The sequence below is a fragment of the Poecilia reticulata genome, linkage group LG3 (assembly GCF_000633615.1).
Source record: "Poecilia reticulata strain Guanapo linkage group LG3, Guppy_female_1.0+MT, whole genome shotgun sequence".
Classification (NCBI taxonomy): Eukaryota; Metazoa; Chordata; class Actinopteri; order Cyprinodontiformes; family Poeciliidae; genus Poecilia; species Poecilia reticulata.
The window spans coordinates 16,524,522-16,539,146 of record NC_024333.1 but is presented as its reverse complement, the minus strand read 5'-3'; the positions used below and the strand labels follow the sequence as shown (position 1 = coordinate 16,539,146).

The following is a 14,625-nucleotide window of genomic DNA, read 5'->3' as shown; positions in this document are numbered from 1 at the left end:
CTATAAAAAATGAAATGGCTTTGAGCTTGGATTTAAAAAAGAAGTTGCTGACGAAGCCTACTGCTGTTCCTCAGGCAGGGAAATACAGAACGTTATCTCCAAAGCTTTTTCTCAGAGTCTTCAACTGAAAGCCTGAAAACGATAAAAAAAAAAAAAAGTCCCTGTTTGAGGATCTCAGACTGTAGGCTTGGTTATATGAGGATTGACGATCTGCCAAAAGCTGAGGAGTTAAACTGTGTAATGCTTGTAAGTAATTAAAGGAGGAAGGAAACTCTCTAAAGTGCAGAAGAAGCCCAGAAAACCTGGGAGAAACTGGGACAATATGGTCAAACTAATGTGTTTATTCTAGTTATCAGCATGCCGGTTTAAAAACTGAGTTACAATCAAATGAAACGACAATGGCGTCATATATTTGGAGTTGCAGATTAATATATTTCAAAGAATGTTGTTCAGTGATGACTTGCGAAAATGAGCTGATTTATTTTTATATTTACATTTGTGTTAGGTTGATTTCTTCCATATAATTAGGGAAATCAGTGAATGCAGTGTAATGATGGTGCATGACGACTGGATGAGTATATTTACCTGTCAGTGCGAGTGTTCAAGGATAACAGAAGCGGTAAAAGAAGGGAGACCTAACATATTCAAAATTTATGAGTGTAGTTCTTAAACGTGAGGGTGCAATTATTTTAAAGGAATGGTATTGTGCAAAATTGACTTTTTGAGTTTTACATCGTGTTATCATGTTATTCCCTCAGCAAAAACATACCTCGAGCTGAATGTCAGAGAGAGCAGGAGCTTCTCAGACCGTCAAAGGGTCAAATTACAAAGTCAAACATCTTTTAAGTCGTGTTTGATATATACAGCATTTTTATATCAACTTTAGTTTTTTCCTATGTGCCTGGAAAAAAAAAAAAACATCTTCAACAGTTTTCATGATTTGTTTAAAATATTGTACCTCCACGTCCTTTTGAATAGTTAAAAACTAATAAACATGTTTTTTGGAGAGCTTGTTCCGAAAGCGATAAAAAAAATCCATAAATCTGTAACTCTGCAACATCAGGAAAAAGTCTGAAATGGGTTTTTATCTTGGCTTGAGCTGAATTTGCTGCAGCATGTTGTGGACTTGACTTTTTTTTCTTTCTTTTTCTTTTTTTTTTTGTTCTTCCTCCATTGAGGATTTAGCCGGATTCAGCATTAGTATCACCTCTGACATTTATCCTTGAAAAGGTGTTTTAGGTTGTGTTTTGACATCTTTTATTTGTTGTTGTCCTGAGATGATGCCTCTCCTTCCCGTTCCGTGTTTTACCATCTTTCTTTGATAGCTGTGGTTCTGGTTCCTCTGATCCGGTCCTGTGATCTTTATCTCCCATTTCTGTCGACTGCACTTATTACATGGTGTTCTTCTGAAACTGCATTTGGATGTGGTGTGCAGAGTGTATCAGAAACAGAACAAAACTCTGTAAAGCTTGATATTAGACTGCAAAAGTTGAGAGCTTTTTGGAAAGTAATTTTGTTCTTCTCTACATCATCCTATCTGTCATTCTTACTCTGCTTCAGAAAAGTTTTTGGTCTGTTTTCAATTTTTTTTTAATCCGCTAATTCACACGCGTCAAACTCAAATTTTAATTGTGTAGTTCCAAATTACACAGTGCGAAGATGATAAATATTTAGATTTAGAGAAAGTGATAATATTTGAACAGTTTAATAGGTAGATTTATCAATACATTCTGTGAGGTGGAGGTCGGCACCCCTGCTCTAAATAAAACTTTTTTCTTGTTCTAAAAGATTTAAGGTAATAATAAATTATATTTAATTATTCAGAATAGTTTCCCTTGAAATTTTGCTCAGTTATTCTTGTTTTAAAAATCTGTTATTCATCCAAAATCCAAATTAACTAACACACCTCAGCTCACCTCTAATTTGTTTTCTGGCAACAAATCGTACTTAATACATAATCCTATATTGAAAGTTGCAAGCTTTGCGTTTTTTAATTTCCTGTGAAGCAATAACACTCCACACTGTGGCTGAACTTAAGGAAGCCATCTAAAACATTTATCGCTTTCTGTAAGCTTGTTTTTTTAAAAAAATGTATGTGACTTGTACATGTTTCCCTTTTGCTCCAGTTAGGATTATTTGGTTTTTGATGGTTTTGCCAACAGGGTATCACTTAGCACTTAAAGCTGAAGTAATTGTCAGACATATACATTTTTATCATGACATTACCTTGTTGTAACCAGGTGTGAGTGACTAATTCTGCCAACTACTGAATGTTAATCCCATCCTGGGAGCAGCCAAGAGGAAAAGCCCCCAGTGACTGACAGCAAGCAGAGCTATCACACGGTTCCTGCTCTCGTATAATTTCACTGCTTAGACTAGAAGATGCACAAAGACACACATTGTCCTTCACACATGCATACATGGGTGGACAGGTATGCAATGCACAGTGGGGGGTCGGGAAGGAGAGTGTGAGAACAGGAGATGAAGACCTCCACCATATTTCCGCTGCATAGGTTGGAAAAGTGCAGCCATCGACGTGTGCGTATCTTTTGAATGCTTGATTGCACCCTTGATATCTGTAATAACACGACATGAGCGAAAGAAATGTGTGAACCTTGTTCATTCATTTTGCAGATGAAAACCATGTAAAAAGAATTGAGCTTATGATGTTATATCAGATTTTATTTTTTTTCTTAAGCATCACAGATAAATGGCATTCCCACTCCGATCAAGGACTCCTTCACCCAGTCAAAGGGGCTTCGGGATCTCCAAGAATTTTGTTGGATTTGAAAAACCCATTTCAGTGAGAACACTAGTATGATCCTACTGGGCCTTTAGTTCACAATCTGAGAATTTTCACTATATTTGGGAGTTTTCTGCACCTCCACCTTCCATTTCAGGCTCGCTGTGGAGGAGAAGACAGTATTTTCAACAGCTCATCTGCAGCATGAGTGGATGCAGTCAAAAAGGGTTTCTTTATAGCTGCACAACTGCCGAACTGTTATAACCAGGCAATGTGCTCATATTTATGCGATGGCACTCACAAAAACAATCATGCACAAATATCCAAAATCTTTGTTTGATCACACTGAGACTCCAAAGGAGAGGCTTTATGCTCCTGCCCCTCAAGAACCGCTGTCCTGCTACTTTTAGATGGATCTCTGCTTCAGTACTCAAGAGTTAAATAATAACTTCACTGAACTTCATTCAGTGAAGTTCAGTGCAGAACTTCACTGAATGCTGTCGAGGCAATATGCTCAGAACCCTACTCTACAGTGGCGGTCAACGCATACCGACTCTCTGCTTGCAAACAGCATGACTATTTTCTTCTTCCTTACTCTATTTGTTTTATTGTCCTAAAGGCGTAGACCATTTGCTTTAGCTGCCTGATGAGATCCTTTTGTTGGCAGGAGGCCGTGTTCAAAGCAGTAAGACTGAAGCACTGACATTCTGGTGTGGGTGTCGTGAGGTTGACCAGTACGGTCATTCCTCCTTTAAATTCTCTTTTGATCAATCCACATAGGTGCACGTGGGCCACGACTTGCAGATACACCAACACTGCTGCTACCTGGCTTCAGAATCTAGAACCCAAATATAATACAACCTCTCTGACCTCCTTATCGTTCCTCAGATGAGCGTAATGTTTGGTGGATACCTGGATACACATGGATACATGTGGATACATGTGGATACACATGCTTCTGCCTCCTATTTGACTTTATCCCACCAGACCAGGGCATAACAACACTGTTATGGAAGACAAAGCTGTTCTTTGGTTGTTTTTGCTTCACATGGCTCAGATACTCTCCTGTCTCTTTTTTTTTTTTACTTTGATTATTCCCACTGATTCCTATATTTATACTGTATGAAATTGTCTTTGATATTAAAAGAAAAGGAAACCGTAGTAACCCAAAAAGTGCCTCAGAAGTCGCAGCCCAGAAGCATTATTTTAGGATCAAAACAGACAGCGAATAAAACTCACTTATAAAAGCAGTGAAATAATGAAGAGACAGCAGTCAGAGGTTCACCAGCTGGAGCAACTGCTGACTGTCTCTGAGCGTTTACCGTGCCGGACAGCAACAAAATAATTGTTCCCAGTGGACACTGGGATTTACAGACATGCGATCATCGCTGTAGGCTTGACCGCAGCTGTAAACACATGAGAGTGACAACGAGGAGTTCATCCAAACAGCCGGAGAACGCTGCCAGAAATACTCAATTTAGAATTTTTTTAATATTCTCTAAATGAAAAAAAAAAGAAGAAAGAATCCTATATAATTACTGTATATTAAAATGTTAATCCAATAACCTTTTAAAAACTTCATTTTTTGCATAATTAGACTTGCTCAATGTGAAGAAAATGTTTATTTTAGGGTATATTTCTGTAAATTGTTTGCTGCTTAAAAAATATTTGATGTATCTCAATGACATTGGTGTGTAAATGGCTTAACAATGTTTTAAATGAACCATACATTTATTTTTGCAGTAATGGGAAACTATCAGATTAAACATGCCAAAAAGCATTTTTGGAATGATAAATTTAGGTGAAAATCAATCAATTTGATCTGGGTCTGTATTCAGCCAAACATATGTAGGAATATAATAAAAGTAGGTCAACACTGAAATCGCTTTGGTTGCTTATAGGGGAAACAACACTATTAGGTTCCTGTGTTTCTGGAAGTAGTTTAAAACCCAGCTTTCAATGAACTAGACTTTTCTGGATTGAACATCCCTGCTGCTATCTAACCTTTTTTGAGTCTCAGATGATAACATTGGCAGCCCATTTGCCATGTCTTGTGAGTATCAAGGTGGATGAAGTAGTGAGAGATTGTCTGAAAAATGGAACAAGATGGAATGGAAAAGTGAAATAAGGAGTCTAGGTATAGACAATAGACTGAAGTGGAAGGGAGAGCGTAAGTGCCAGCAATATGAGTGCCGAGCAGAAGTAGAGACACACAGATGGACTGTGATGTAGGAAGAAATTGGAACGGCGAAGGTAGCGAGATTCGAGGAGAGAAGGTAGACCTAAAGAGTGCAAGTGGAGAGGAGAAAGAAGCAGCACATGATGGATAGAAATGGGCAGAGTGTGGTGATGTTTAATGGAGGGTGAAGGAGAGTGAAAGGCAGAGGGAGACCACAGAGAAACGAGTGCCTTGGGCTACGGCTACCCTTTGTTCACCTACATTTTGATGATACGCAAATTCACACCTCCAGTTGAGCAGGCTGTAAAAATTCAAGTCTACACCTCGGCTGAAGTGTAGACAGAGAAGTAACACGAGGAATTTCTCAGAAAATATTTGATGTATTGAAGCATCTCATCTAAGAAGCTGAAGCACCATCGGGCTTGAATGTGACATCTCGAGTCCAAACAGACGGAAGTAGTGAGTAGAAGATACAGAAACGGACATCTCAACACAATTATTTCAGTAAAAACACCTGAAGCTTCGGGCGGACAGGTTCCAGGTGGATGGAGCACAAAATCTGCAAGCATGTTGGGGCTAATGGGGAAACCTGCAGCAGCAATCGGTCTGATGAAGTCATTTGGACACAAAAGTACAGCATTATTGCTGAAGTACAGCAATAATGCTGTACCTCAGCATTATTGACGTACATCAATAATCCTGCATTATTGATGTACTTCAATGCAGTTTAGAGGACAACTCGCCTCACAGCGTGAAAGTATCACAGGTGAAAAGGTACATTTGGCTGCAGTGCAACAGACATCATTGCTTTTTATTCGGCCAGTTTGTTTTCAGCTCCTCTGAAATGTTTTGGAAGAATCTGTAAAACATTGTCCTATTTATCACCTCCAAAGTGGCACAAATCAGAGGCGCTGATGTCACATTCATGAATGCGCATGCCCAGCATCTTTCCAGAGACGTTTCTTTATGCAAACCGGACAAACAATGTGATTGATGTACTCAGATTATTTTGACCACCCAGTGGCACCCAGAACAAAAGCATCTGCTTCCTGTTTTAACATTTTGTACTCCTGCCTAAAGACAGGCTGTACCTGTGTTCCTGTGTGGTTTTGTGGTGACAGAATTTGGTTTTCTTGGAAATTTCTCTGTTTGAAAGTAACCTGAACCATTGGAAGACGTTACAAGCACAACTGGATGCCATAAAATGCCTAGGTGTGTGTATTTATTTTAGTATTTTGGGTTAGGGGTTAGGTTTAGGTCTTTTTTATACATTGTCCTATATGGCTTATAAAACAATTATCTATTCACACAACTTTTACAAGGAAAACAACCAATTCATAAAATTGAAAATATTTCCCAATCTCTCAATCAATGAAATTAAGTAATTTAGGGAACTTTTATTCAACATATCAGTCACTTCTTAGATAAATAGACAACTACCATGATTATGCAGATAGCATTTTCAATTGCATCAATATTTTAGATTATTTTATCAATAATAATAGTGTCGTTGAACTTTGTCAGATCTAACTCCGTTTTATCTCGATGTCATTGAACTTTTCTAAAAATAGATGGACTAAATCCTCCTCTTCCTCACCGACTTGGGCTTCGCTCAGAGAAATCCGTGGTTTAATTTGCACTACATCACCCCTGTCAGCAAATAAAAACACATTTAAATTAAAACCAGGACATCTTAAAGATGTGGTTCAACAAACTGTTGAGTGCTAACAGCCTTTCCAGCCCATTTCAATTACCGGAAGCAGCCTAATGAAATGGCACTGTACTGGGATGTGTGGGTGGTAAATCACTCGTAAGAAGCTACAGGCTACATTTATTACTCTTCAGAGGCATCACGTCTTCTGCATTATGACTTGGTAAGCAGCACATTGTACAGGGCAAGGCTAATTCCACCGCAACTAAAAGAAAAATAGTCTGTGATCCTACAAAAAAATCACACATTTCACATAAAAGATTGGTTAAAAATATGATGGACATCAACAGAAATACATGATTTACTGCATTTGTGAATTAACACGCCATGGTCTGATATGTCAGGTTTAAGAAAATGCAGTTTGTCCAGAGCCTGAATCAATTATCAATAAAGTGCAGTTGATTTTTGTTTAACCAGTCTGGTGTGTTGTGATTTTTTAGTTTATGCACTGGTATTGTTAACATGGATACATAGAGTGTCATAGATGGCACAGCTGTAGCATTTCTCCGGGGTTCTCCTCACTCTTGACACCCTTTTCCTCTTCAGCAGACTGAAACCTTTCCTGCTAAAAGCCCGTTTTGCTATATGTCGCCCTCATATTAGGAAGTACGTGTTGTTTTATTTCATCCCCACCAGCATCAGAATTTGTCCTTTATGTGTCATTGTTTTAAGAGATTTGGCTTACCTATTTACATCACTTTTGTTCAGGAAGTTCTTTTATCAGACTATGAAAGGAACAGTTTAATGTCAATCGTTTACTGGTGAGTCACTGGACAAGTTGTGGCATCAACATCATGATAGTCGATGCCACTTGTTTCAACAAGTGATTGTTTAGACATTTGCATTACATTCCATGTAGTGCCTCTTTTAGACATCACTGTTGACGAAATGCCTGTACAGAAGTAATAACAGATAAACAAACAGGTTTCAGGAAGACAAATTCAGCAAACCTACAAACAGACTCTACAAACAGTTGATGTTTTGAAATTAGTTTTTGAAAATTGAATAAATGCAATTATTTGCTTCAGTTGTTGTCCTCCAACAAGGTGAACTAGAGGCTCAAAAATATTCAAGCTCCTGCTAAATTAATGGCCACGTCAGAGGAACTGATAAACAATTTGTTGCATTTTCTCACTCGTGTCAGTAATGTTTCTTGACAGCATCTGTTTTGTTTTGTTTTTTTCCCTCAGGTTTTGCTCTCTGGACTCATCGGAGTGGTGTCATGGAAGAGGCCGCTCTCTCTTGTGGTGAGTGTCCTCTGAACGCCCACACTCGGCTGCTGATCTCACAACTCCGAACAAACCAACAACATTGGAGTGAAATAAAGTCTTTTAGCATGATGGTGGGGACGTGGTGTCCCTGGCTTTAGCCTACAAAACACCGCAGCGTAGATGAGATCAGAATTGACAGGAAAAGTCAGAAGAAGCAGAATGCTGAAATAAGTGTGAGGTTTGGCTAGTGGGAGTCCATATTGCTGATTCTGAGTTTACCAAAGGCTGTGAAACAGATTAAACTTTTTCTTCTCTGTGGAAAACAGCAGATGACATGTTGTTGACACTGAAATAAATCTGGTGCTGTGGCTGCATGTGTCTTCTTAGCCTGTTGATGGTTGCATTTTTGACTTAGCAACTGTTCAGATGGTCGCAGACTAGAGTTTTAACTTATAAAGTTAAATGAAGGTTGGGTCCTACGATCAATTTTTAAAGACGTTTTCATAGTTTCAGGTCCACAGATCTCTCTCAGCTTGTTACAAAATGGCAGGTTGATAAAATGCTTCAAAACTAAATTTCAATTCACGACTCAAAGGTCAGCGCTCAAAGCCTTAACAAAAAGCTCTCTAAATTACTTCAGCTTTGAGGACTGGAGCACAGAGAGCCTTTGAAATACTTCAAGAAGAATAGGGAAACATTTTGACTGACAGTTTTGAAAGATTAGCAGAAAGTTTGACTTCTTGAAAGTAAAATATTCAGCAACTGGGTCGGCTTAGAACTGTTTTCACTAGAACTGTTGTGGAACGCATAAAACTGAGAGACTTAAATCCAATAAAAGTGCTTCAAATCAACTGCAAGGTGGAGGCTGCTGCAGCTAGAAGATGCAACAAAAGCAACTTTACACAAAAAATGAAGAAAAACAAAAAATATGTTTGCTGAAGCAGTATTACAGATGACAGAAATCAAAGAAACCTAGTTGTAACCAGGTATTTACTTGTTGAGCTGCGCAGTACAACTAGCTGCTGCAGGAAGTTAGAAAAGCAGCAGTTTAAAACCCTTCTGAGTCAATAGTTCAAAATAGTTGGAGTTGTTTTTGCAAATGGCAACCTTTTTGGCAGATACATATTTCAATTACTGTGTTTGTAGGTTTCCTGCAGCTGATGATTATTTTGATGTTGTCAATTAACAGCCAGCATTACCAAGATCAAGTCGTCCAAGCTCGAAATTCCAAAAAAAGCCTCTTACCATTATTCTATTAGCATCTCATTTGACTCTTCATATGATCTTTTACTGAAATGCAACTTTTGTTAGATCAACTATGACGTAAAAATGCCACTTTTGTTTCTTCAGGACATAGAGAAAACATTTAGGTAATTGTTAGAAAAGCCTCTTTTGCTATTTTTAAATCATGACCACCAACCTTAACTGATTCAAATGAGTACTTTTGATATTTTTCCGGCTTATTTTATGACCACCTGGATTTGCCATCAGTACAGGTTTGGTCGACACATCAGTCAACATTGTACTTCTCACATCTGGATGTCTTTATGCTGCAGAAAAAAAGTGTTTATATTGATCTTAACAACATGTATAAAAAGCATTTTGCCACAAACATGCTTTGGGAAGAAATACAGCATAGACTGGAACACAGAAATTAAAAAGGTTGGAAATTTTGTAAAAAAAAAAATCAAGATTACACGTCCGATAACAGGGACATTTATTTAGCACTATGTAGAAGGCTCTTGAAAACAAATGCATAATTAATGACCCATTCAGACCTGTTTTACATCCAGTATACTGTATCATAAATCATTCTTCTTTTGCTCACAAAAATATTTAGCTGTGATTGAGGTTTTTTCTGTTTCTTTTTTTTTTTTAAGCTGAGATCAGGACTTGAGTAGCCCACACTCTACAAACCCCAGTCCAATCCTGTTTCATGCTCCTTTAGTACCACAAATAATATAATCTTATTCCTCCAGTGTAACACACATGATCTTACACCCCTCCCCCACCATGCAGGAAACAGCTTGTCTTACTCCCTTAAGTTTTATCACCTTGCATCCCTGCTGCTTTTTCTGCATTCTTGTTTTTCCTGTATGTGTTTGCTTGTGTGCGTGTGTGCTTGCGCGTGTGTGCTTGCGCGTGTGTGCGTGCATGTGTGTATTTATTCCCTTCCCCCAGCTCACACCGCCTTCCTGCAACCTCAAACCAAATGAAGACATCAAAATCATTCCAGCTCCTACAGATCAAAAGCAGTGTCCCACCACTGAAGGGTGCACAAACACTGGTCACACTGTTAAAGATGCTGGGAAATCTTCTCCTTGTCTTCGTAAAAATCATCTCGGGCTTAATTGCTGCCTCTAAAGGGGTCTTAATATTCCTTCTTGTGTTCATGACTGTTACCCTGAAGCCTCATGTTCAGCCCTGACAGGCAAGCTTCTGGCCTGGACCCAGTGATGACTGACAAGTGACTAATACACCGGCTGGACAATTTTAAAAGCTGGCAACATTTCACCAACCCACCTGCCAACTGTGGGTGGCCATGCTCTGCATCGTGATTTGCTTAAACTAGTGTTCCTCCAGACTGCTTAAGCACGTGTGTTAGACATTTGTTTTTCTAAGCTGTCTTCTACGAGCCGGGGCTCTCATAAATGGTCCAGACAATGATCATGTAATAACAACAATATACATTTAAAGCCATTTATTATGAGACAATGATCTTTTGATTGCATGCGTGCAGTAATTAAAGGTTAAAAAGCATAATTATATATAGATTTTTTGCATACGTCTACAATGGTTCCATTGTTTCACAGCCAAGCCAATACTCACAGTGTGTGATTTGTTGTTACAAAAACTTTCATTATGGTGGTTATTAATCAACATCCCTAAGACTGAGGAGAACATTATTCCTGTTTTGTATTTGTTTGGATTCTAATATCGTTTTCATTTTTCTGTAACTTAAAATTCACTTTATGAGCTAAGGACCCGCACGTTACGTGGCAGAATGTTTTTCTGTCAAATGGTTTTGTGCATTTTCTTTGGTTTATATATAAATCTACTTGTAACCTGAATGTTTCGACACAAAAGTGTTGGGTGTTCTTCCCCATTTACTCGTACAGTAGTTTGCAGAAAGTTTGGCTCATGTCGCCTTACAGAGTTACTGTAACGTTGTCACAAGGAGTGTGTTAGCTGTAGATGTGCCTCCATTTCACTCAAATTATCTTAACCAAACCTTACAAAGTCAAGACAACATCATTCAGTTTTTCCCAAATACGTTTATCAGAGAAGACATTTTTCTGGGATTGAACCAAGACAAATAACTTTGCCAAAACCTAACTGACCTGAAACAGGAAAACATACAGTTTGATGCAAAGAATATGTCTTTTTGCACTGTGTGTAAATAGATGGTTCTGGTTGTGTGTGAATGATGAAATCTTGCGTATTTACGGCCACAATAGTTGTTTGGTTAAGTGAAGTTTATCAATCATCTTTCTTTCGTTTGTTTTCTTCTTTTCCCACACATCTGAACTCAACTTCCTAATGACAATTGTTTAATGTGTTTATTGTTTGTTTAAAAGTTTTATGACTTCAATTTCCAGCCCTCGAAGGCCCTTGATTAGTTCAGCGTTTGGGTCCTTTTCTCAAGAGGACTGTGACACAGCTTTGTCATCGCTCTTTTAATCTTATATCACGTGCATGATACTTTATTGCACACTGATATGGAGCTGAGTTGTTTCTGTTTTATCAGTAAACAAGCAAAGGTGAGGAGGAGCGACATAAATATGAGTTTAGCAATTTACTACAGTGTGTGCTGGGGGAAAAAAAAAGATTTATCCAGGATAGTGAGTACCGCAAATACATCTGTCTGAGTCAGGGTCTTCCCTTGAGGCTTTTTATTACTCCTGTCTGGGATTTAGAGTCACACAGATTCATTAATACGATTATGTTGTTTACTTGTTCGCTTAATTTCCTTCTTTGAATGAATAAAACATCATCTCAAATTACACTTTGATCTCATTTGGATAAGAAAATTTACTTACTACATCCAAGAATATGAAAGAAACTTCCTGTATGGACTCAAGGTTGCTTGGTTCTGCATTCAAGTTATTGCTGTTTTAATGTTTTTATTGTGGATACACAAACACCTTGCTAACAGAGACTGCAATGTCTAATTAAGCTTTAAAGTAAACATACAAAATGTGTTAAAACCTGAAAAAGTGTTGAAGCACATGTGAGAATTAGAAGCCACACTGTTTCTTGGCTCATGCCATGTCTTTCTGGATTCGTCAGTAGTTACCTGGCAACTAAAATGTGATCACGAGACTAAAGCTGTGTCTGAATCCATCCCCCGAGACTCAGACTGAGCTGAGCTAACCCAAACTGAAGAGACAGATGGGATTATTATTAGTGTTATTAAACTAAACAGTTATTAATTTAATCTTTCTCCACTTTCAGCTCTTTATGTTTATTTGAAATAATAGTTTTGGCGGGCCAAACAGGGTGGAAAATAAAAATACAAAATGTGAAACAGGGCGTATATGGTAAGAGGTGATCTACTGATGAAGAGGCAAAACGTGTTGGATGAAAAATTCAGCGTTCTCTGAAACATTTTCAGATTTATGGAGATGTTATTACGCTTAGTTGAAAGAGAAAACAGTTGTCTAAAGGGCTCATTAGTGTGTGCTCCATTATATTCAAGGAGGAGCTTCAACATATCACTCAGATGGTCAGATGGAAAAAAAAAACAAAAAAAAAACGCCCTTCACTTTTTTGCCTTTTTCTGACAGTGATGGATTATGTGCATCAGAGGACGGTTTGGTTCTTATTTATTCCTGCTGGGGAATAAATGTGTGATGGTTGTGCCACATGAAATTCATGTTTTAAAACTCTCCACCAATACAAGCAATAAATTCTTTAAATACCTCTTTTTAGGTTTAATGTAAAGTTATTTCCATATTTCGGTGCAACTAAATTGAACAGAAATATTGACTTACCTTGTGCTTTAATATATATAATCTCTTGTCAGGAATGAGCACTGCACAACATGTTGTGTTTCTGAATGCTTGTTTATAGCTGAGGGTTAAGTATGATCAATACAGCTTTCACTTCTGCCTGCAGCCATTTCACTAAGCTTAAATGAATTTCGGAATCAATACACAAGTCCTAATTTGGTCTTTTGGGATCTAATTTGTTAAAAGGGACAATATGAATTATGAGAAAAAATCGAGTTCATGGCCATCTTTTATGCTGGTGCCAAGCTGTAAATGTCTGTGTTAAATAGGAGGAACTTGTTTCTGTCGTTTGGAGATTCAGACTGGAACTAGAAGAAAACAGCAATTAACTGCGAACATGTTTTCTGCAAATCCTGGTGTTCTCAGATGTGTTAGGCTGCCAGCAGCATTTTCTTTAGTGAGCCCTGGAAGTAGAGAAGATGCAAATGAACTGACTCACTTGGTGACATCACTTGAAGTAGTTCTTTTGAAGAGAAATAAAAGATGGAATGAGTTTCATCGTTCGTTCTTTTTTGAATGCTCACTTAAGTTTTGTAGAGTTGTGCCTCTGTCCAGAGGCCAATACAAGAATAAAAAATTCAGATAGACACAACCATTGAGGCAAACTCACTTACATCAATGGGCAAATTAGAGAGAACAACTAGAAAATTTCTGAAGAAATTTAAATGGTGTTTGCCAAAGTGTCCCCGTCGGTTGGAACCCAGTGCTACAAATTAGCATCAATGCTAAAGTAAGCAGCAAAGTACTAAAGAGCAGGTGGAGAGTCACAAGCATATTGAATAACATGGACTTATGTCGTTCAGTATGTTGAAATTAGTGTACACGTAAAATCAGCCAAATTACTAAATTAGCCTAAATGCTGTCAGTAGCATGTTGTCTTACATTGACTTCCTCCATTCAGTGTACAAAGCGTGGCCAATAAGAAAAATAGCAAAAAGCTTTTTTTAGGGGAAAGGCTAACGCTAATGGGGGGGGGCAGTGAAATGCTGATGTTTGTTCTAATGTTGCTGTGCAAGGCAGTGAATTAACTGAAAAGAGATGTAGCTTCTATCATGAATATAGATTAGCCAAAAATGCTATAAATTACAATGAAATATTGCTACTTCCGGTGGGCGCCAGAAGTAAGAACCATAATCGTTTCCCCCGTAAGCCTCCAAGGGGTAAGGTGGATAGAATGTTCAGTTCCACTGGTATCAGTGACATCAGCAGTGATGTCATCACTTTATGATATCACAAGGGAATCTCTCTCTTGAATGTAGCTCACAGACAGAGTTTTCTCTGATCTGTTCCACAGTTCAATCGCGACAGATCACCCTTCAGAGCACGTTCGAAGTTCAGAGAAGCAAGAAGTTACTAGAATACAATATGAAGCAACAACAGATTGTTTGCGAACATGAAGCTGTTCCAGCTAAGCTTTCATGGGTCGACATGGTMGACCRYAACATCCAAGTCGACTACRGCGCTGTCATTTTCCCTGTTGAAGATGACAGCCCCATTGAGCCGGAAGTTGAATCAAAGATCCAGGGGGAATCAAGTCCTTCCGGCGACTTTGAGAGTCCAACATCTTTGGAAGTCAAGCAGGAAACAACACCCTCTGCTGGCTTCAAGATTACCCCCTCAGTGGAAGACGTGGCAGAKACTAACCAACACGTCAAAGATCTGACTAAGCAGGTAGACGATCTTAAAACAGAACTGCAGAGAAAGAATTTTGAACTCCATAAGGAAAGAGACCGAAGTGTTGCATGTCAGGCTGAAGTCAAATTCCAGCA

The 14,625-nt window shown here is 38.4% G+C and overlaps 1 protein-coding gene across 2 annotated transcripts in view; it reads left to right on the top strand.

Moving 5' to 3' along the window:
* fam189a1 (family with sequence similarity 189 member A1) overlaps positions 1–14,625 on the top strand; it is a 97,990-nt gene that overhangs the window by 34,775 nt on the left and 48,590 nt on the right. For both annotated transcript variants that reach the window (XM_008405188.2, XM_008405192.2), the window contains exon 2: positions 7,824–7,880. In XM_008405188.2, the coding sequence (XP_008403410.1) occupies positions 7,824–7,880 (57 nt within the window). The remainder of the gene's footprint in view (positions 1–7,823; positions 7,881–14,625) is intronic.